Here is a 24,036-nt window from a genome sequence, read left to right on the forward strand (position 1 = left end):
TCCACCATCTACAGGACACAAGTCAGGAGTGTGATGGAATTCTCTTCACTTGCCTGGATGAGTGCAGCTCTGACAACACTTAAGAAGCTTGACACCATCTAGGACAAAGCAGCCCACTTGATTGGCACTCCTTCCACAAACATTCACTCCCTCCACCACCGACGCACAGTGGCAGCACTGTGTACCGTCTACAAGATGCACTGCAGAAACTCACTAAGGCACCTTAGGCAGCACCTTCCAAACCCATGACTATTACCATCTAGAAGGACAAGGGCAGTAGACACATGGAAACACCACCACCTGGAAATTCCCCTCCAAGCCATTCATCATCCTGACTTGGAAATATATTCCATTCCTTCAATGTCTCTGGGTCAAAATCCTGGAACTCGCTCCCTAACAGCACTATGGGTGTACCTGAATGACATGGTCTGCAGTAGTTAAAGAAGACAGCTGACCACCACCTTCTCAAGGGCAATTAGGGATGGGTAATAAATGCTGCCTAGTCAGAGAACCCCACATCCCATAAATGAATTAAAAAATAATGAGATCAATGACAAGATGGTATGTTTAGAAATGTTGGATGCAAGATTAACATTGACCAGGACACCAGGAGAACTCCCCTGCAGTTCTTCAAATTGAATCCATAGGATTCTTTTGCATCTACCTGAGTGGACAGATGGAATTTGTTTAACATGGTTTTGTGCAAGGAAAATAATATTTGACTGATTTTAATAGAATTCTTCGAAAGAGCTGGCACAGACTTGTTAAATAAACCAAGTGGTGATGCTATGTTACAGGAAGGATATTGAGGAAATAGTGAACCTGCTATGCAACTTCTCTAGTACACAGCCAGGTATGAACACAAGAGATGGGAGAAGGATTAGGCTTTATGGCTCATCAAACTGGTGGGCTTGGCTGCAAAGGGGCACTCGTAAAATCCAGTGCATGGCCTGCCAATTAATGACCACTTAAGTACCTCATCCCAGCCTGCGACTTTTCTACCCGCAGCAGGGGGATGTCAACAACAAGTTGGTAACCTGGCAGGTTTAGCTGCGCAGACTGGTATCGGGCAAGGTGGTGGGGAAATACCTCATTTGGGGGTCCCTTGTGCTGATTGGAGGTACTCCCCTGAAAGTCATTTTCCTCCTTCAAAGCTGGCCCCCCCATGAAACCTCTTAACCGCCCCCTCACTGGGGCCTGCCAGTGAGGCCCCGCTGATATCCCATACTTGGCCTGGCCTCCATTAGCTCCTCTTCCAGGAATTGTCTGTAGTCCCAGCAGTGGCCACCGCTCGAACCTGGCGCTGCTGGGGCTAGAGAACTGCCAACCATCCAACTGGCAGTTCTCTTAGGCGGGATTCCCTACCCAGATGGTGATGGAAGCCTTGTCCTTGGCCAGTTGATGTTAAATGGCTGCTGGGCGGCTGGTATTGGCAGGAATGCCTTCCCTGCCTACTCTAAAGGTGACAGGGCTGGAAACAGCACCATCTGAATAATTCCAGGTATGGGCAAGCAGAAACGTGAAGAAAGGCTGTTTCTGTTAGATTAGAGGGGATTAAAGTGTGATTTGATAAGAGTAGTCTTAAAACTGAGAGTTGGGGCAGAGTAGGCGGAAATAGGTTGTTTCCAGTTATTGAGAGATCTAGACAAAGGGTATACAAATAAAATTAGGAAGTGATATAGAACAGAGAGCTGGAGAAACAGTTTTTGCACAGAGGGTTTAGGCTAGGGAATGCATTACTGGAGTTAATGATTGAGCAGAGACCATGCCAATATTCAAACAAAAGAGATATTTAAAGATAAAAGCAAAATACTACGGATGTTGGAAATCTAGAACAAAAACAAAAATACCTGGAAAAACTCAGGTCTGACAGCATCTGTGGAGAGGAATACAGTCGATGTTTCGAGTCTATATGACACTTCATCAGAACTAAGACATATAGAAACGAGATGAAATATAAGATGGTAGATGGGGGTAGGAGAGAAGAGCTCGATAGGGGGCCAGTGATAGGTGGAGGCCAAGAAGAGACTGCCAAAGATGTCACAGACAAAAGGACAAAGGGGTGTTGACGCTGGTAATATTATCTAAAGGATGTGCTAATGGTGACATTAAAGGAAGCAAGCTAGTGGCAGATGGCCCTAGTGCGGCTGGGGTGGGGGGAAGGGATTGAAACGGGCTAAAAGGTGGAGGTGAAACAATAGATCAAAATAAATTTAAAAACAGGAGGGAAAAGAAAAAAATATAGTTGTAAAAAAAAGATAAATTATTGGGAAAAAGGGGGATCGGAAAGGGGGTGGGGATGGAGGAGAGAGTTCATGATCTGAAATTGTTGAACTCGATATTAAGTCCAGAAGACTGTAAAGTGCCTAGTTGGAAGATGAGGTGCTGTTCCTCCAGTTTGCGTTGAGCTTCACTGGAACATTGCAGCAGGCCAAGGACGGACATGTGGGCATGAGAGCAGGGTGGAGTGTTGAAATGGCAAGCAACAGGGAGGTCTGGGTCATGCTTGCGGACAGACCGAAAGTGTTCCGCAAAGCGGTCACCCAGACTGCGTTTGGCCTCTCCAATGTAGAGGAGACCACATTGGGAGCAGCAAATGCAGCAGACTAAATTGAGGGAATTGCAAGTGAAATGCTGCTTCACTTGAAAGGAGCATTTGGGCCCTTGGACGGTAAGGAGCGGGGGGAAGTAAAGGGACAGGAGTTGCACCTTCTGCAGTTGCATGGGAAGGTGACGTGGGAGAGGGTTGAGGTGTAGGGGGTGATGGAGGAGTGGACCAGGGTGTCCCGGAAGGAACGATCCCTACGGAATGCTGCCAGGGGGGTGAAGGGAAGATGTGTTTGGTGGTGGCATCATGCTGGAGTTGGCGGAAATGGCAGAGGATGATCCTTTGAATGCGGAGGCTGGTGGGTGATAAGTGAGGACAAGGGGGACCCTATCATGTTTCTGGGAGGGAGGAGAAGGCGTGAGGGCGGATGTGCAGGAGATGGGCCGGACACGGTTGAGGGCCCTGTCAACCACTGTGGGTGGAAAACCTCAGTTAAGGAAGAAGGAAGACATGTCAAATGAACTGTTTTGGAAAATGGCATCATCAGAACAGATGCGGCGGAGGCAAAGGAACTGAGAGAATGGGATGGAGTCCTTACAGGAAGAGGGGTGTGAGGAGCTGTAGTCGAGGTAGCTATGGGAGTCGGTAGGCTTGTAATGGATATTGGTGGACAGTCTATCACCAGAAATTGAGACAGAGAGGTCAAGGAAGGGAAGGGAAGTGTCAGAGATGGACCATGTGGAAATGATGGAGGGGTGGAGATTGGAAGCAAAATTAATAAATTTTTCCAGATCCAGACAAGAGCATGAAGCGGCACTGAAGCAGTCATCGATGTACCGGAGAAAGAGTTGTGGGACGGGGCCTGAGCAGGACTGGAACAAGCAATGTTCCACATACCCCATAAAGAGACAGGCATAGCTGGGGCCCATGCGGGTACCCATAGCCACACCTTTTATTTGGAGGAAATGAGACGAGTTTAAGGAGAAATTGTTCAGTGAGAGAACAAGTTCAGCCAGACAGAGGAGAGTAGTGGTGGATGGGGATTGTTCGGGCCTCTGTTCGAGGAAGAAGCTAAGGGCCCTCAGACCATCCGGTGGGGATTGAACGTCCATGGTGAGATTGGACATATTGGAGATATTTAAAGAAAGGGAAACAGAAAGACATGGGAATGGAGTCAGTACTGTGGATTTGGATTAATGTTCATCTGGAGGATAAACTCCAACATGGACGAGTTGGGCTGAAAGTTCTGTTTCTGCTTTGTAATTTCTATATAACAGTTATTTAGCCATTTTATAGACATATATTTAGCAGTGTGTATTTTTATACAATGAGCCTCTAAATCATATTTAACTGGTTCCACGGAGGTGAGGAACCATTCGATTTAAATTGCTCAGTGAGGAGGAAAGTTGGAGAAATGTCTTTATTGCAGTATGGAATACTTCAACATAGGGACTGTTTCTAGCAGAGAACATTACATCTTTTAAGGGAAAATTAAATATTTGATGCAGAAAATGATGAGCTGGGGGAAATTGGAGTGGTATGATTAGGTTCCAACTGCTGCAGCAAAAATCCAGATGTTGTGGACTAAATTACCTAACTCTGTGCCATAAACCTTTTTAGCCTTAAGTTGTAGTTGAGAAAGCTGTATGAATATAGAATGAGATTTCAGAAGGAGAGATTCATCGACATGTGTATCTTAACCATACTGAAAGGTCAATCATATCCAAATATATTTCTTATATTACAGTAGTGACTACGCCTCCAAAGTACTTCATCGGCTATAAAGCATTTTGAGATGTTTGGCGGGCATTGAAATGTGTGATATAAATGCAAACCTTTTTCAAACTGGTACAAAGTTGGATGCATAGTTCTTTTCATTGCTTTGATCAAAGCTCTAATCTTTGAATAGCACTGTGATTCCGCTTTAATCCACATCTAGATTAAAAAGAATGGCAAGCTCTTGACTTGAGCTGGGTTGTATTGTTAACCATGACTTGGATCTTGTTTTGAATTTAAAATATTCATCTTTCTAATATTTAATCCTTTCTGAAATGCAATTTCAAGCAATTTACGGATGTGTTTTTTCCTTCTTTTTCACTGTGACAGAAACAGAATGAGTTTCTGAGAAATGTATAATATAAAAGGATGTAAAGCAATCTTCATTTCATATTTCGATTTGAAAATCTACTGTTTACCAGCTTTGAACTGATCAGATATGGAAATATCAGCTTGGTGGAGAAAGCATCTGTGTAGCTTTGAAAAGTCAGTTACTGCTGTGCATGTGGGCTGAAGAATACCAAGGTGACACTATAGACAATGACATGTAGTCTTGTGGCTGAAGGATCATACGCAAGCACTCCTGAATAGTCTTGGTGAAAGTTGAATTTTTGTTCAATGTGCCTGGCAAAAATTTGCCAAAACAGTCTGGAGTTTTCATGGAATCGGCATGTTCTTTCCTAAATTTGAATGATCAGACTTGTGTCTTTATTTTGTATTTTCTGCAGGGTGCTGGAACTGATGAAAAGTGCTTGGTCGAAATTCTTGCCTCAAGAACCAACCAGGAATTAAGAGCAATCATTCAGGCTTATAAGCAAGGTATGGCTGCAATGCAATTTGTACTGTTTGACAGCAGTGGTTGGTAAAGTAGGTGAGGTATCACTTGATTGGAAATCATGTACAGTCTGGTGCCTTTGGCTCTGGCAGCATCATGTTCACCAAGCTGCAGCTAACCACGTTTTTAGTTGTGGTTGCTTTTGCCTGTTGAAACAGTTCTGTGTTCACTGGCCTACACCCCATCCACCTTGACCATTAGATATGATCTGCAGAACAAAATTCTGAACTGTGACTTAAAAATGATTCATAAGTAGTGACATAATTGTTCCATTGTTGCAGAGGTCACCCATTCAATAGAAAGGAATGATTTTTGAAGTTTCTGGGAGTTGTATCTGGCCTCTAAGTTTCCCAACTATCCTGTATTTGGCAGGGGTTGACCGAAATGGGCAGTGGCCTCCTGAGCACTGCTGCTGACAACTGTGGAGGAACAGTTCTTGTATGTGTGGTTTACATACTGGCTGTAGCCTGGCTGTTGTGTCTTGCAACCAAATGGAATTGTCTGAGTCCTGCTCTCTCTGGTATTTGGGATGTCCTGCTTCATTGCAGGTTATGAGGAGATAAGAGCATTGGGGCCAATGAAATTAGCTGGAAACTGCGAGTCTCGAGGGAGCAATTTGGAGAGAAACTGAAAAGGAGATGAACAACTTTGGAAGGAGAGCAAGAGGAAGAGAAGCTGGAGGACTGAAGGGGAAAGAACACAAACTGGGTGAGGGGGAGAGGTTTTCATTCCACTGAACCAACTCTCACCAAATTCAAAAATTACATCCCACTTGACTATGACAGAGACAATCTATGCCTCTTCTTCCTGTTTGACCTGTCTCATTCCATTGACAAACTGACCATGAAATTCTGCTCCAACGCTTCACTTCCATTATCCAGCTAGATGGGACTACACTCACCTGACTCCATTCTTACCTATCCATACCCAGCCAGAGAATCGCCTGCTCCCACACAGTTACTTCTGGTGTTCCCCAAAGATCTAATCTTAGCCTCCTCCTATTTCTCATTTGTAGGCTGCCTCTCAGTGACAGCATCCAAAAGCACAGTGTTAATTTGCACATGTATGCTGACGATGCTGAGCTCTACCTCGCCACCACCTCTCTTGATCTCTCCAAAGTTTCTAAATTGCTTGACCGACATTCGAAACTAGATGAGTAGAAATTTCCTCCAACTAAATATTGGGAAGGTTGAAATGATTGTTTTCGGTCCTTGTCACAAATTCTGTTCCCTAGCTGCCGACTCCATCCCTTTCCCTGGTAACTCTCTGGGGCTAAACCAGACAGTCGCAACCTTGGTGTTATATTTGATCCCGTGATAAGTTTCCGATCACATATACGCACAATCACCATAACTGCCTCTTTCCACCTTCATAACTTTATCAGCTCTGCCCTTGCCTCAGCTTATCCATTGCTAACGTCATCATTCATGTCTATGTTATTTCTAGTCTTGACGATTCCAACCCATTCCTGGATGGCCTTTCTCATTCTACCCTGCACAAACCTGAGGTCATTTCAAACTCTGCTGCCAGTGTCCTAACTCGCACCAAGCCATACTCACCCATTTCCTCAGTGCTCACTGACCTACATTGGCTCTCAGTTAAGCAGTGCCTTGATTTTAAAACCCTTGTCATTGTTTTCAAAACTTTCCCTGGCCTTTTCCCCCTTCCTACTTCTGCTCTCTGTTTCAGGTTTACAACCTCCATGGAGATCCCTGTGTTTCTCCAAATCTGGCCTCTTAAGCATTCACGATTTTAGTTGGTCCACCATTGGCGACCAAGGCCCTAAGCTCTGGAATTCCCTCCCGACACCCCTCTGTCTCTCTTTCTGCACATAAGACACTCCTTGGAACCTGTTTCTTCGACCAAGCTTTTGGCCATCTGGCTTATCAGCTCCTTGGCCAGAATTTTCCCCTCGTCAGGTGGGTGTGGCAGGCAGGCCCAGGAATGGCTGTGTAATGGTCTGTTGCCCGCAATTGGGACTGGACCGCGATTTCACGCTGGCTGACCAATTACCGGCTGGCCAGCTAGCACGAAATGTCGCTGATAACTTCAACGCTGCTGGGGTGGGGGTGGGAGGAACGCGAACCCTGAAGTTTGTGCACGTGTGGCAGGTGCGCTCAGTGGAAGCTCCCTGAGGGTGCAGAGCTGCCTCATGGAACTGAAGATTTTTAACATTAAAAATAAATACTTTAAAAATAATGAAAACGTGTCCCCACATGTGAGAGAAATGAGTTTAAAAAGTTTTCATTTTTTTTTCAGCCTGTGCTGGAAATTTCACCCCACCCGTGGATGAGATTTCACAAAAAACGCAAAGGCCACCTGGCCCATTCACCCGCCTGGCCTATTTGCCCACTTGCCAACTGTAAAGTTGGACGGGCAGTGAAACATTCAATTTAATTAAGTGACTAATGGCTTAATAGCCCTCTTAATTGTTGGTGAGCGCGCTGCCGACTCTCTCTCACACCCGCCAACCGAAACATCGCGCGATGACATTGGGACGCTCGCCCGACATCATCGTGCGCTATTTCATGCTCGCGCGTGTCGAACACACCCTGCCCCTTATGTGGCTCAGTGTCAAAATTTACTTTGATAACGATGAAACGCTTTGGGATATTTTATATAAAAGGTGCTATATAAATGGAGAGGAATACAACTAGGAGGGGGAGAGAGTGTGTGTTGCTTTGTGATATGTGCTGTTGTACAGGGATTAGGTAGATTTAGTGCTTTGCCCCACAAACTGAGCCACACCTCCTCCTTGACCCATCCTGAAGTTGGGCTTCACTGGGAGTGGTGCAAATTGGTGCATTCAATCTGGTTTTGCATTATTTATTAATTTATTATTATTATTTGTAAAAAAAATCATAAAATTGTACAAAAAATTCCATTAGAAATTACCAGTGAAATTTATTTGATGTTTCTCATTGTGGTTAATGCAATTAACACTAATTCTCAGATCTTTCTATTTTGTATTTCATGATTTATAATTTAAATTATTCATTTCACTAAAATAAAAGGGAAGTGTTTTATTTGGGGCTTGGTGAGTTTGAAACATTCAGTTGCTAAATGCAATTTTTTTACATTCATTTATGGGAGATGGGCCAGGCCAGCATTTATTGCCCATCCCTAATTGCCCTTGAGAAGGTGGTGGTGAGCTACCTCTTGAACTGCTGCAGTCCAAGTACCATGGCAAACAGTGGGGGAATGCCACATGATCAAATGTTATGGGATTCAGCATCACAAGTTGTGCTGAGATCAAATGTCACTTGATTAAATCTCCAGAAATAAGTCAAACCACAAGCGACAACCACAGTGGCATCGCCAAAGCACTTCCTGGTACTACAATACCAGATAAAGCACACTAAAGGTGGAATTTAATGCTCTTCCCTGAGGCAAGCTTGGTGGCGTGGGGGGCATTTAATTGGATGGGAGGATGCTGGGTGGGGACCGCGCTGCCTTCTTGCCTCTGCCTCAGTTAAATCTTGTGTTTTACCCTGTGTGGACAGCCTTCCTGCCCTGCTGCCAATTGAGGCCCTTAAGAATGCAATTATTGCGGGTGGGCAGTCACCAAGTGGAGAGCCCAATAAACAAACTGTGCCTGATCAAGGGACCCGGCATCGGGAAGGGGCAGGTACCTGCTGAGAGCTACCTCCCTGCCCTTGCCTCCGATCCCCCTCTCCCCCACTTCCCAGGAACCTCCCACCCTGCCCTCACTCACCTGTGGCCTGGGCCCCACCTTGATCCTGACCCCCTGTGGGGAGTGCATTGCCAGCATCTACCACTGCTGTCCCAGTGGCGCTGACAGCAATGCACTGCTGATGCTACTGATTGGCTGACAGCTCTCAGGGGCCAGGATTTCTGTCCCTCTGGGCCCTTGATGCTGGGGAAGGCCTGCTTCTGGCCACTTAAGTACCTGACTTGCCTTAGCATGGTGGGCCTTCCCCAAAGGAGGTTACAAGAGGCTCTTGACAGCTCTCCAGCAGGCGAGCCCTCATCGCCTTGGTTAAATTTGCTCTAAAAATACTCTTCAGCGAACTCATTTTAGATGCTTATGCAGCTTAGTGGGAAACATGATTCACTGAGGCCTTAAAAGCAGGTTACTATTGGTTGCCTTGTTGGGAGGTGCTTGCATGCACAACTTCCAAATGCAGCGGAGGAACTGAGAAATGCTCTAGTTGTCATTTCATAATTAAACAGCATAGTTCATAAACTAATAGTTTTGTGGCAACTTAATGATCTAGTTAATTCCAGAAATGTTTGCAGATTAGTCTTGTTGGGAGTGTGTGAACTGGAGCTATAAAAATCACAGTCCCGACTCCATCCGAGTCTCTGTGCCAGTGGCAACTGACTGTATCACTTTTATAAGAAACTTGCCATTGTAAAGTGACGGCTCTAGCTCCTAGCTCTCCCGTCACCAGTTCCTGATCTTAGCTCTGCACTGATTTTCATTGGTTACCTAAGGGAGAGCTAGCGAATGATTTTTCTTCTGCACACTCTTGCTACCAGAGAAACATTTTATTTGCTTGAAAACAAAGTGCTTCAAACCATCATGTCCTCCCTGTGGGCTTGGCTGGACTCTCTTAATCGGGCACTCTTTGACCCAGAGGCAACCCCACCCCTCCCTAGACAGAACTGGCTGCCCCACCACGGTAATACCCCCCCTTACCCCCATCTTCAGCAGCCCCAACCCATTTGCTTGGGGCTTGTCTCACTGGCCCCGACGGCAGTGGGCATCCCTGTGGCAACCCCCACTCCCGCCTTCACCAAACCTAAACGTTCACCCTCAACAACTCCCCCCAATCCCCTCACCCAAGCCTGCCTATCTGGCCTCTGGCACCCTATATGGCATCCTCCTGCACCGTCCTCCTCTTCCAGGTGCAGTCCCAACTCTCTCCCGGTAGTGCTGCTCAGACTTCTGAGATGTTGGTCCTCCGATTCGCTGGCAGCTACTTGGGATCAGTGACCATGTTTTAAAGGGACGGCAGCCCTGACGACAACCAGTTCGTTGCCTGACCTCTAGAAAAAAGCGGCTGGGACCTGCGACCTGCTGATGCATAGTCATCCCTGGCTCTCAGTCCTCTTGTCAGGACCCCCATCCCATGCATAAAATGGATATGGTGGAAGAGCTTTGGAAATTCAGGAAGTGAATCACTGACTGCACAATTCCAGGTCTCTGACCTGTTCTTGTAACCACAGTATGTGGCTGTTCCACTTAAGGTTTTGGTTCGTGGTGACCCCAGGGTTTTGATGGTCAGGGTTTTGGCAATGGAAATGCGAGACGGTTAAATTCTCCCTTATAAGAGGTGGTCATGGCCTGGTTTTTGTGTGGCATAGATGTTACTTGCCGTTTATCAGCCCAGATCTGAATGTTCTCCAGGTCTTGTTGCATGCAAGCACAGACAGCTTCATTATCTGAGAAGCCATAAATGGAACTGTGCAATCGTCAGCTAATGAACTCACTTAATACCTTTTTCAGAATATGGCAAAGATTTGGAAGAAAATGTTGTTAGTGACACTTCTGGTCATTTCCAAAGGATTTTGGTGATTCTTCTCCAGGTAAAAATTTAGTTTCCCTGCCAAAGTCCAAGTTGTTAAACCACCATGCTTGTTGTTGAGTGTTTAGAGATATGTCTATGCAAGTAATTTCCACATTGTTTTATTCTGCAAACAACAGCAACTTGCATGTAATAGTGCTTTTAACGTAGTAGAGCACCCCAAGATGCTTCATAGGAGTATTTTCAAACAAAATCAACAGGAGCCATCAAGGTAAGACAAAAAGCTTTGTCAAAGAAGTAGGTCCAAGGGGCATCTGAAAGATAGAGAGATGAGCTAGTCTAGGGAGGGATTTGCAAAGATTAGTGCCTAGGCAGCTAAAGACATGCCCATGAATAGTGAGGGTTTAGCAGGAGGTGAGCTGAGGCAGGGTTGGAAACAGTCAATATTGTGGAGGTGGATGTTGGCTATGTTGGTGATGGAGAGAATATGCCATTGGAAGCTCCGCAATTCTCCCCTCATCCAATAATGGGTGTTGGGCAAGTTGCTTGACTAATTCAAGAGAGTAAAGGGGCTGAGAGAGGTGGGTTGACATACTGCTGCTTTTGGCGCACATTTGGAAACTGAGGATGGGAGTTTGGATGATGATGTCATGTGATTAAGAATTTGGAAAGTGGCAAGGATAGACACTGGAACTGCAGAATTAACAATGCAGTTGGAAAATAAACCATTGCAGGTGATTCTTTGGCTACGACTGGGTAGATTTAAATGGAACCAGGTTCCCTGCTGGACAATGGAGGGGATACATTGGAGGAGAGTGGTGTGGTCAATAAAGGCTACAGACTAATCAAGAAGGATGAGGAGGGATAATTTACCTTCGTCATAGTCAGATAGGATTCTGCTTGTGGCTTTGAGGGCTGTTTCAGGACTCAGGCAGGCAGAAATGTGATATATAAAACTGCATTCCTGAATTGCTTTTGAATAATTTAGTATTATGAAACTTTTATCACCTGCACCAAGTTTCAACAGCCTGGTGATTACTGAGGGGAGAGAGGCATGGCGAGGGATAGGCTGCCTTTTCTGGAATGGCTTTAGTCTTGGTTCAATGGTAGCATTCTCTCCAATGGATCAGAAGGTTGTGGTTCAAAACTCACTCCAGAGACTTGAACACATTGTCTAGTCTGACATTTCAGCACAGTACTGAGGAAATGCTGCATTGCTGGATATGCCATGTTTTGAAAAAGATGTTAAATTGAGGAACATCTGTTCCTCTGGTAGATGCAGAAGATCCTGCTGAGCTACTTAAGAACAGAAGAATTAAGAAAGAACCTAAGGAAGAGGAGCAGCAGTAGGCCTTCGAACCCCCTTGATTCTATTCAGCCTTTCAGTGTGATCATGGCTGATCTTTGACCTCAACCTCGTTTTTCCTCCTGATCCTCGTATCCGTTAGAGCCCAAAAATCAATCTATCTCAGTCTTGAATATACTCCATGACTTAGCATCCACAACCTCCTGAGATAGAGAATCCCAAAGAACACTGAGTGAAGAGGAGTCAACATGACGGCAACAACTATATTGATTCAAAGTTCTTCATTGTTTCTGGATCACTTTGAGCACCTGGGGGACATGAAAGGTACCCAAATAAATTCAAGATTGTTCTTAACTGCTGCAAATTAGAGAATTTGTTTTTAAGCTGCAATTTTCACATCCTCTGAATGTTTAAAAGTGCTCCAGCCAATGGAAGAACTTCCCTTTAAGGCAAATACATTGCCAGTTTGCTTATGACAAGGCCCCACAAACAGCAGTGAGATAAATGATCAGATGATCCCTGTTAGGAATTGTGGTTGAGGTATAAATATTGACCAAAACACCAGTTTGTTCTGCATCAAACTGAAAGGGCATATGTGGTCTCAGTTTAACATCTCATGAGAAAGCCAGAACCCTTAACAATTCAGCACTGTCTTAGTAATGCACTGAGCAACAAGTGTCATTCATGTACCATCTACATGTAATGAATAAATGCATATATAGGAGGGCTGACCAAAATCTTAGTCAAAGAAGAAGAAGATTAAGAATAATATTGGCGGAGAATGCGGTGCAGAAGTTTGAGGAGAATATTCCAGTGTGTGCAGTCACAGACACCAACAGTGGGGTGAAGGGAAGAGGCTGCACAAGGGGCCAGTGTCTGAAGAACAAAATTCAGGGACATGGTTATAAGGCTAAAGGGGTTTGCAGAGAGGTGGTGAGATTAAGTGTATGAGCTTGAGAATTTTGAATTTGATGTGTTGGGGGTCTGGAAACCAATGTAGGTCACTAAGACAGGGATCATATTTGAGCAGAACTTTTCTTGTCATGAATGCACTGCTTCATAAACGTACAGTGGTGTTTTATGGGGGGAAATTTTCTCCCCGTCGGGGGGCTGAGCGGGAGTGGGCGCGCAGCCAATCGCCCCCCACGATCAGCTGCGCACCACCATTTTGCGTGGGTGGGCCAATTAAGAGCTGCCTCACGGAGTTTAATGTCATTGTGAAAAAGTGAATAAAAGATTTTTAAAAATTACTCGGACATGTCCCCTCATGTGACAGTGTCACATGAGCTGGACTTGTCAATGAATTTTATGAAAATTTTTTATTAAAGTTTAAAAACCTTCATGAAACCTCATCCCGCCTTTGGATGAGGTTCCTTGAAAAATGTGAATGCCGTCTGGGCTCTTCACCTGCCCGCCAACTTTAAGGTTGGACAGGCAACCCTTTAATTGTTTTAATCGCTATTTAAATGGCCTTAATAGGCCTTTGACAGTTCGGTGGGGGTGCAGCCGACTCTGGTGCGCACCCGCCGAACTGAAGATCTGAATGACGCACGCCCAATGTCACCGCGCATCATTTTATGTGTCGGCGAGCAGGGCCCACCCCCACATGCCAACCAGAAGATTCAGGCCATAGTGTACCTGTAATTGTGTCTGTGCAGATTATTTTTAAAAAAACAACTTTGATTACCTTGGTACTTTGGGAAATGTGACCTCTTCAAAATGTAAAATGCCACAGTAATAATTTTCTGAATGTCCTCAGTTATTATGGGCCTGATTTTGAAAGGGGTCAGGAAAGGTGCATGTGAGTCCCAAAGGACAATGCATGTGAAGAGTCCAGGAATATGGAAGCCCTGTTGATCTTAATGGCAGGGCCCCATCTACATAAATTTTCCCCCAGTCCCACATGTACTTGTCCAGATCCGGTACCATGCTGGTGAATGAGTGGGATTTTTGTGGTAGGAGATCGCAGCCTGGGAACGTTCCGCAGCAGTTGGCAGAAGGGGGGTGGTGGGGAGGGGGAAGGAGCTCAAGGCTGCAGAGTGGGGTGGGGAAGGCACAAGGATTCCTTGTGCAGCACCGCGAGGAGCACTCCTGAACCTAACCAATGAGTTCTGACTGAAAAATTTTTAAAAACTTGCCTGGGCCTCTTCTGTGTCTCCTGCCCTGATTCTGCAATTGGACATCGAACAGTGCCAGCCCCTGCCTGCCTATAGAGAGAGCCTTAAAGTCAGCTGTTACAGACAAGAGCGGGTTTAATTTAAACAGCCCTGACTTCTCCTCTCGTCACCCAGCCGTAAACAGAAAGATGTTTTTGATTTTTGATTTCCCCCTTTAATATTATTTTATTATTTTCCCTGACCCTTCAGTTTTTGGAGTGGTCCAATCCTCTATTAATAACCCCACAGCAAACTCAAGATAGGGTAAAATCAGAGGGTTAGTTTATTTTGCACACACTCAAAACGCAGGAAGGGGGTTTGCAACATCCGCCCCTTTTTACATTCATACAATAAAAGGAGGATAAGGGAAACAAAAGAGTTCAGGGCAAAGACCGTGATAAAAATAAGAATTATGCTTTCATGTGAGTCCCGAGTCCAGAATCAAAAATTCCTTCAGAGGTTAGTGGGGGCTGAAACTGTTGCAGGGTGATCTGCTTTTCCAGAAATGATGACTTCCATGATGGAAGCAGGTATGTAAAGATGAAATAGTCTTGTAGGCATAGAAACAGAAGTTCAGATGTTCCAGTAGAGCACAATGTAGATGAGGGCCAGGCAATTTAAACCTGGGCTGAGCTCTTTCTGTTGCTGTTAGGTGGTAAATGGTAGACAGAGGCAGGCTGCTAGCTTGGAGTCTGACTTCTCTTCTGAGGCTAAACAATGACTGAAAATAGAACCCAAAAGCTGTATAGTTAAAGCAATTCAAACATCTCAAGTCTCAGTCATGTGACAGGGTGGCTTCGGGACGAGCTATTCATCGAGGCACCTTATTAAAACCCATTATGTTTTGAGTAGGTAACTGTAGAACCATTAGCACAACGTTGGACATGAGGCATCCCAATAGCCCTGCCTTTGTCCATAGCTGGCTGGTGCAGATAGCCTGTCTGCTAATTTATTGTGGCTTGGCTGGAATGTTTATACAATGCAAGAAACTTCCAGAACTATCATCATGTGACCTGCTGTGGCCTTTATCAGTCCAGCCATTTATCCTTTTCTGAAAAACAATACAGAATTTAAACAGGAGAATGTGGAAGAGATGCAAATTTATTTTCTCGGCAGGATGCAGCAAATAAATCGCATGTCAAAAATTGCTGGATTTGCACCATAGCTGAGAATCAGTTTCATTGCTGCCATTTAGGCTGCCATTCATGCCATTAGCATACTATTAATAACATAATTTATGGACGGTTACATTAAACCCAAAGTTGAGGCCAAAAAGGGAGCAGATGAATCTGTGGAATCTCACTGGAGCGGATTGTTCTAGCGCTTTTAAAAAAAAATCTTGCCATTACTTTTGAGCTGGTCTTGCCATCCATACCCATGTTAGTAATAGAAGACATCAATTTAAAGGATGTGACAGGGTGGCTTCGGGCTGATCTATTCATCGAGGCACCTTGTTAAAACCCATTATGACACTCAAAAGAGCATATTACAAAGATTTCCTTTTAAAAAAATAATTTTGGCATATGGTATTTGAGGAAGAATTTTTTGCCATTTTTCACCCTTTGTTCTTTCATGAGATATGGATATCACTGCCTGGGCCAGCGTCTGTTGCCCATCCTAATTGGCCTTGAATGGAGTGGCTTGTTAGGCCATTTCAGAGGGCTGTTAAGAGTCAGGCTGGTTTTGCGCTGAGCTATTCATCGAGGCACATTGTTAAAACCCATTATGTTTTGAGCAGATAACTGTAGGCAGCAGATTTCCTTCTCTAGGAGACATGAGTGAACCAGATGGGTTTTTACAACAATCAATGATAGTTGTCATGGTCACCATTACGGAGACTAGATTTATATTCCAGATTTATTAATCGAATTTAAATTCCACCAGCTGCCATGGTGGGATTTGATCCTGTATGTCCAGAACATCTTCCTGGCCTCTGGGTTACTAGTCCAGTGAAATTACCACTCTGCCACCACTTACCCTACCGTTCATTTATTAACTTCTTCCCAAGAGCCAGTATAACAGTTCCTAAGCACACCTGGGTTGCAATGTCCTCCTTTTCTTCGTTGTTCTTTTTAATGGTTTTCTTGCTTTTCCTTTCTCTCTTTCTTTAGTCCACTCTCTTTCTTTCCCTCCCTTTGTTTTTCTTTCTGTCTCTAATTTGGCTCTAATTTACCGTATTTCCTTTTCTGTCATTTGCTGTGTTTATTTCTCTATCCATTTGTTTCATTGTGCCCTATGGTTGATCTCCTTAGCCAATGTTAATGAGGTCCCAGATTTAAGACTGACATCGCTGTGTGATTGTCAATTTACATTTTCAGCAATTTGTTATGCAAATATAGTGCAATATAAAAGATAAGGTTAAAAGTACACTTCATGGCACTCACCATGGGATGTGCCATTCCAGCAATTTCTGGGCTAATGTCAGTTAGCAGGAGTGGTAATAAAATAATTAGTGAGTTATAGGGATGCATTTCACACTTGCTGATCAAGTATTAAAATCCTAATGAATAAAAATTAACATTTTTTTCTCCTTTTGGTTAGGCCAATAGAGATGAGAACACAACCTATGATGAAGCTGCTGTTAAAAAAGATGCACAGGTCAGTGTGAAGATGGATGTTATTTTTAAAATATTTTTGGGAATATAATGGTATTCTGGAAAGAAGGCTAATGTATCCATGATTAATTAAACTGGGGGAAGGTTAGTAAAGGCAGCTTGTCTGTGGGAACAGAGAGATGAAACGTAAAGGCGTTAGATGCATGCATTTGTAATGAGAGGCTATGGTGAAGTGGAATGCATGAAAAAATGGGTTGGGTTTTAAAATTTGCATTAGATGATACATAGGGATTTGATTTTTCAGCTGTTAAATTGCAAAAGGAGTTGAAGGGACTTTTACAACTTACAATGGTTTCACAGGTAAACAGTGGAAGGTTATTAAATTTTATTTGACCCGAAAGTGGAGGCAATTGGAAGACATGAAAGAATTTTATATTTTAGAAAATTCGAGTTCAAAGAGGCGCTTAGGACAATGGAATCTAAGATGAAAAAGGATATTTAAGGAAAGATGTTGAGATGAGTGATAGGTGACTATGTGGGGGAGATGTTCTGAGACCAGCTCTGTGCTGAGAAAAGTTGTGAATTTGAAACAGCCATTGAGTTTTCAAGCCAGAAAAGTCCTTGTTCTTAGAAAGCAGTCTGCCTCTGAACTTTCTTGGATTTCCACAGTAGAGTGAAAGAGAGTGAGAAGTTGTGTGGTATACTTTACTGAAGTAACAATAGTTTTTGCCTTGGGTAATATTATTGGATTTTTATGGTTAAAAATTTATAAGAGCTTTTGCCAAGTAGCTTACTTGTGTGTTTTGACCAAGTGGGTTTTTTAGGGGAATGTTTTGTAAGACTGTTTCTTTTGTGTAATTTTAGCATTATGTGCTTAAGTTTTTTTTTCTTGTTAATAAATCTTTTAAATATTAAAATCCTAAAAGTGTTACTGGGATTCTGTGCTTCTGGGATCAATAATTTAACCTTCCCAAAAAACTCATAAGGTTGTTGAAGCAAAATTTCCCTTTTGAAATCTATGCTATTATATGTTTCATTTTGAAATGTTCTTCTATTCTCTCCTTAGTAAGGATTCCATTCTTTTTCCAAACATTAACATTAAGCTGACTGGTCTATAATCCCCTGGAAATGTTTTGTCCCCCTTCATAAATACAGGAATTACATTAGCCAGTCCTCTGGCACAACACCTTTTTTGAACAAATTATTAAATATGAGCAGCAGTGCCTCTGCTATCACTTTCCTGGATTCTTTTAAAATATGCGATGTGATCTATCCAAGCTAGGCATTTATTCTCTTTGAATTTGTTTAGTTTATTCAACATATCCCTTTTTTATTTTAAATGCATTTATCTTGTTGCTCTCCTCATCAATCAATATCACATCCACCAGTTCTAACTCCCTGGTAAATGCCAAAGTGAAATAATTCTTTAAGATTTCTACCATCCCTCTATCGTTGTATGTGGTGTTATCCTGCCTATCCCTAACCAATCCTATTGCTATCACAACCTTCCTTTTTGTTTATTGATGTAGCTGTAAAATATTTTATGTTCCTTGATAATTTAATGTCATAGTTTCTCTTTTTCTTGCTAACCTAATTGTTTTTTTGACTTTGCTTCTATTCCCTTTATCTTATCTCATACCATGCACTCTCCCATTGCCTGTCCTGTAACCCTTATCTCATACTATGCACTCTCCCACTGCCTGTCCCCTAACCCTTATCTCATACCAGGCACTCTCCCACTGCCTGTCCCCTAACCCTTATCTCATACCATTCCCTCTCCCACTGCCTGTCCCCTAACCCTTATCTCATACCATTCCCTCTCCCACTGCCTGTCCCCTAACCCTTATCTCATACCATGCACTCTCCCACTGCCTGTCCCCTAACCCTTATCTCATACCATGCACTCTCCTACTGCCTGTCCTCTAACCCTTATCTCATACCATTCCCTCTCCCACTGCCTGTCCCCTAACCCTTATCTCATACCATTCCCTCTCCCACTGCCTGTCCCCTAACCCTTATCTCATACCATGCACTCTTCCACTGCCTGTCCCCCAACCCTTATCTCATACCATTCCCTCTCCCACTGCCTGTCCCCTAACCCTTATCTCATACCATGCACTCTCCTACTGCCTGTCCTCTAACCCTTATCTCATACCATGCACTCTCCCACTGCCTGTCCCCTAACCCTTATCTCATACCATGCACTCTCCCACTGCCTGTCCCCTAACCCTTATCTCATACCAATCCCTCTCCCACTGCCTGTCCCCTAACCCTTATCTCATACCATTCCCTCTCCCACTGCCTGTCCCCTAACCCTTATCTCATACCATGCACTCTCCTACTGCCTGTCCTCTAACCCTTATCTCATACCATTCCCTCTCCCACTGCCTGTCCCCTAACCCTTATCTCATACCATGCACTCTCCCACTGCCTGCCCCCTAACCCTTATCTCATACCATTCCCTCTCCCACTGCCTGTCCCCTAACCCTTATCTCATACCATTCCCTCTCCCACTGCCTGTCCCCTAACCCTTATCTCATACCATGCACTCTCCCACTGCCTGTCCCCTAACCCTTATCTCATACCATGCACTCTCCCACTGCCTGCCCCCTAACCCTTATCTCATACCATTCCCTCTCCCACTGCCTGTCCCTAACCCTTATCTCATACCAGGCACTCTCCCACTGCCTGTCCCCTAACCCTTATCTCATACCATTCCCTCTCCCACTGCCTGTCCCCTAACCCTTATCTCATACCAGGCACTCTCCCACTACCTGTCCCCTAACCCTTATCTCATACCATTCCCTCTCCCACTGCCTGTCCCCTAACCCTTATCTCATACCATGCACTCTCCCACTGCCTGTCCCCTAACCCTTATCTCATACCATTCCCTCTCCCACTGCCTGTCCCCAACCCTTATCTCATACCATGCACTCTCCCACTGCCTGTCCCCTAACCCTTATCTCATACCAGGCACTCTCCCACTGCCTATCCCCTAACCCTTATCTCATACCAGGCACTCTCCTACTGCCTGTCCTCTAACCCTTATCTCATACCATTCCCTCTCCCACTGCCTGTCCCCTAACCCTTATCTCATACCATGCACTCTCCTACTGCCTGTCCTCTAACCCTTATCTCATACCATTCCCTCTCCCACTGCCTGTCCCCTAACCCTTATCTCATACCATGCACTCTCCCACTGCCTGTCCCTAACCCTTATCTCATACCATGCACTCTCCCACTGCCTGTCCCTAATCCTTATCTCATACCATGCACTCTCCCACTGCCTGTCCCCTAACCCTTATCTCATACCATGCACTCTCCTACTGCCTGTCCCCTAACCCTTATCTCATACCAGGCACTCTCCCACTGCCTGTCCCTAACCCTTATCTCATACCAGGCACTCTCCCACTGCCTGTCCCCTAACCCTTATCTCATACCAGGCACTCTCCCACTGCCTGTCCCCTAACCCTTATCTCATACCATGCACTCTCCTACTGCCTGTCCCCTAACCCTTATCTCATACCATGCACTCTCCTACTGCCTGTCCCCTAACCCTTATCTCATACCATGCACTCTCCTACTGCCTGTCCCCTAACCCTTATCTCATACCAGGCACTCTCCCACTGCCTGTCCCTAACCCTTATCTCATACCATTCCCTCTCCCACTGCCTGTCCCCTAACCCTTATCTCATACCAGGCACTCTCCCACTGCCTGTCCCCTAACCCTTATCTCATACCAGGCACTCTCCCACTGCCTGTCCCCTAACCCTTATCTCATACCAGGCACTCTCCCACTGCCTGTCCCCTAACCCTTCTCTCATACCAGGCACTCTCCCACTGCCTATCCCCTAACCCTTATCTCATACCATTCCCTCTCCCACTGCCTGTCCTCTAACCCTTATCTCATACCATTCCCTCTCCCACTGCCTGTCCCCTAAACCTTATCTCATACCATTCCCTCTCCCACTGCCTGTCCCCTAACCCTTATCTCATACCATTCCCTCTCCCACTGCCTGTCCCCTAACCCTTATCTCATACCATGCACTCTCCCACTGCCTGTCCCCTAACCCTTATCTCATACCATTCCCTCTCCCACTGCCTGTCCCCTAACCCTTATCTCATACCATTCCCTCTCCCACTGCCTGTCCCCTAACCCTTATCTCATACCAGGCACTCTCCCACTGCCTGTCCCCTAACCCTTATCTCATACCAGGCATTCTCCCACTGCCTGTCCCCTAACCCTTATCTCATACCATGCACTCTACCACTGCCTGTCCCCTAACCCTTATCTCATACCATGCACTCTCCCACTGCCTGTCCCCTAACCCTTATCTCATACAATTCCCTCTCCCACTGCCTGTCCTCTAACCCTTATCTCATACCAGGCACTCTCCCACTGCCTGTCCCCTAACCCTTATCTCATACCATGCACTCTCCCACTGCCTGTCCCCTAACCCTTATCTCATACCATGCACTCTCCCACTGCCTGTCCCTAATGCTTAGTTGTTCCCTTATGTCTTTATACATCCGTGGAGTCCCACTGGAGTTTAGTTTGTTCTCTCCTTTTAGTGGAATATATTTTTCCTGCGCTTTGTTCAATATTTTCTGTGACAAAAATATAATGTTTTGAATATTTCCCATTGTTTAAGTACCAGATGAAAGGCTAGTTAACAAAATTGAGGCCCAAGGAACTGGAAGGCCATTCTCAACATAGGTAAAAAATTTGCTTAAGGGCAGAAAACAATGAATTGCGGTAAATGGTTGTTTTATATTGGACTGAATGATGGTAGGCAGTGTGCCCCAAGGTTCAGTGCTAATATATAAATATATATATATATATAGTATATTTTTATATATATATATATATATATATTACACAATATATATAAATGATTTGGTATTGGAGTGCAGAGTAAAATTCCAAAATGTACATATGATACCAAACTTGGATAAAAGCAAAATCCTGCGGATGCGGGAGATCTGAAATACAAATAGAAAGTGCTGGAAAACTCAGCAGGTCTGGCAGCATTTGTGGAGAGAGAAAGAAAGCTAATGTTTTGAGTCCAAAATGACTTTTCTTCGGAATCCTCAGTAGAAGAGTCACATTGGACCTGAAATGTTAACTCTGTTTCTCTTTGCACAGATGCTGATGGGCCTGCTGAGTTTTTCCAACATTTTGTGTTTTTACACTAAACTTGGAGACATGACAAACAGTGAGAATGATACCAATTGACTGTAAAAGGACATAGATAGGCCAGCAGAATGGGAAGGCAAGTGGGCAGATGGAATTTAATACAGAGAAGTGTGAGGTGATGCATTTTGGCAGAAGGGATAGGGAGAGGTGATATAGACTAGATGGCACAGTTCTAAAGAGTGTGTAGGGACAGAGGGACCTGGGGGGGCGAGGTGGGGGGGTGGTGGTGGTGGTGGTGGTGGTGGTGGTGGTGGTGGTGTTCATGTGCATTGATCTTTGAAGGCTGTTCATATTGAGAGAGCAGTTAGCACAACATATGGGATCTTGGGCTTCATAAATAGATGTGTTGAATACAAACTTGGGAAGTTATTGCTGAGCCTTTATAAAGCTTTTGTTAAGTCACAACTAGAGTATTGCATCCAGTTTTGGTCACCACACTTTAGGAATGATGTGAAGGTCCTTCAAAGGGTGCAGAGGAGTTTTACCAGAATAGTTCCAAGGATGAGAGATTTTAGCTAGCTAGTTTGGAGAAGCTCCTTGGAGCAAAGGAGATTCAGGGGAGATTTGATAGAGATGTACAAGATTATGATAGATTTAGATAAGGCAGACAAAGAAAAAACTGTTCCATTAGCTGATGGTACAAGGCCAAGTGGACACAGATTTAAGGTTTTGGGCAGGAGATTCTGGGATATATGAAGAATATTTTTACACATTGAGTGATAACCTGGAACTCGCAGCCTGAGGAATAGTGTAAGTGGAAACAACTGATGATTTCAAAAGGGTGTTGGATGGACTTGCAGGGCTACAAGATAAAGAAGGGGAATGGGACTGACTGGGTTGCTCTACAGAGAACAGGCATGGACTTGATGGGCTGAATTGCTGCTTCTCCTGTCGTAATGACGCTATACTTTCAATGGGCAGGATCGTCCCAGATTTGCATTAAGTGCGGTAGCAGATGGGAAATAGAACATCTACCTGCCGACCACAATGACAGTTTTTCATGCCATGTCGTCCCAGTCTTGCCTCATAAATCATGAATTCCCGGGAAGCACGTTGTTTTGCTGGAGGGCAGCCTCCGATTTGCCCACCACGCTGTCACCTTGCACATTCCTCACGCCGGTCTCCATATTTAAAGTGCAGCCACACACACACCTCTCAGTGCTTTAAGGCCTGGACTGCTGCACAGAAGACATTGTCCCGAAAGGCAAGAAGACTGCTGCCCCCACCCACCCCCCCCCCCCAATTCACGCATCCCCCGAGTGCCTTTTGGACGCAGTGGAGGCCTGCCTGCAGGATGGGCAGCAACATCACCAATCTAGCTTGGGAGGCAGTGGTGGTCAGCGACAATGTCCTGCAAGAGAGGACAGCCACCCAGTGCTACAAGAGGATGAATGATGATCTCCGTCCCACCAGGGTAAGTCACTCTGCTCATCACTCTCAACCCACTCACTCTCAAACCCATCACACATCCACAAGGATCTCACTCACTGCCAGTTCAAGAGACATCGCCATGCTCTTTCTCACACGCACCTTCTTTGTTCTCATCTGCTCCATGGCACTACCTGCCACCCACACATTACACTCTCTCCATCTGTACTCTCTCCATCTATATTCATGTAGGGTAAGCTGGCAAACAACAAAAGGGAGAGGCCTCAGGACTGGTGGAGGAATGCCTGAAATCAAGATCCTCGTGGACTTTGAAAATAGAGCCATCTAGCTGTTCGGCAATGATCTGGACTGGTCCTGTGCTGACAGTGAGGTTGGCAGTGCTCGACCAAGTGAGGATCCAGTAGTGCACCATCCATCGGACAACCATGCAGTGAGTGATGTGCCCTGTTTCACAGGCCACTGCCATGCACTAATTATCTCCACTTCCTTCTGTAGCCACATCTGGGAAACAGCCAACGGATTACATGACCCAAGTCCTCGATCAAGCCCTGAAGACACCTCGGAAGAGGAATCTGCTGAAATCCTCATTGAAGTCCCGTCACAGTGCACAGCCACACCCTCCACCAGTGCAGAGTCACATGCCTCGGTGGGACCAAGCTTTAGAATAGCCTCAGGATCACAATCTGGTGAGCACATCACACTTTCTATCCACAGCAGGTGGCAGCAGGGACTTCCTAGGTGTTCAGCACTTGGAGGACTGCTGGAGGCCAGAAATCTGCTGA

The 24,036-nt window shown here is 45.0% G+C and overlaps 1 protein-coding gene across 1 annotated transcript in view; it reads left to right on the plus strand.

The window, feature by feature from the left end:
• The window catches only part of LOC121283259 (annexin A5-like), an 86,343-nt gene that overhangs the window by 46,913 nt on the left and 15,394 nt on the right, over positions 1 to 24,036 (plus strand). The window contains exons 6-8 of the mRNA XM_041197646.1: positions 5,053 to 5,143; positions 10,633 to 10,712; positions 16,655 to 16,711. Of these exons, the coding sequence (XP_041053580.1) occupies positions 5,053 to 5,143; positions 10,633 to 10,712; positions 16,655 to 16,711 (228 nt within the window). The remainder of the gene's footprint in view (positions 1 to 5,052; positions 5,144 to 10,632; positions 10,713 to 16,654; positions 16,712 to 24,036) is intronic.

This window comes from Carcharodon carcharias, chromosome 1 (genome assembly GCF_017639515.1).
Source record: "Carcharodon carcharias isolate sCarCar2 chromosome 1, sCarCar2.pri, whole genome shotgun sequence".
NCBI classification, from domain to species: Eukaryota; Metazoa; Chordata; class Chondrichthyes; order Lamniformes; family Lamnidae; genus Carcharodon; species Carcharodon carcharias.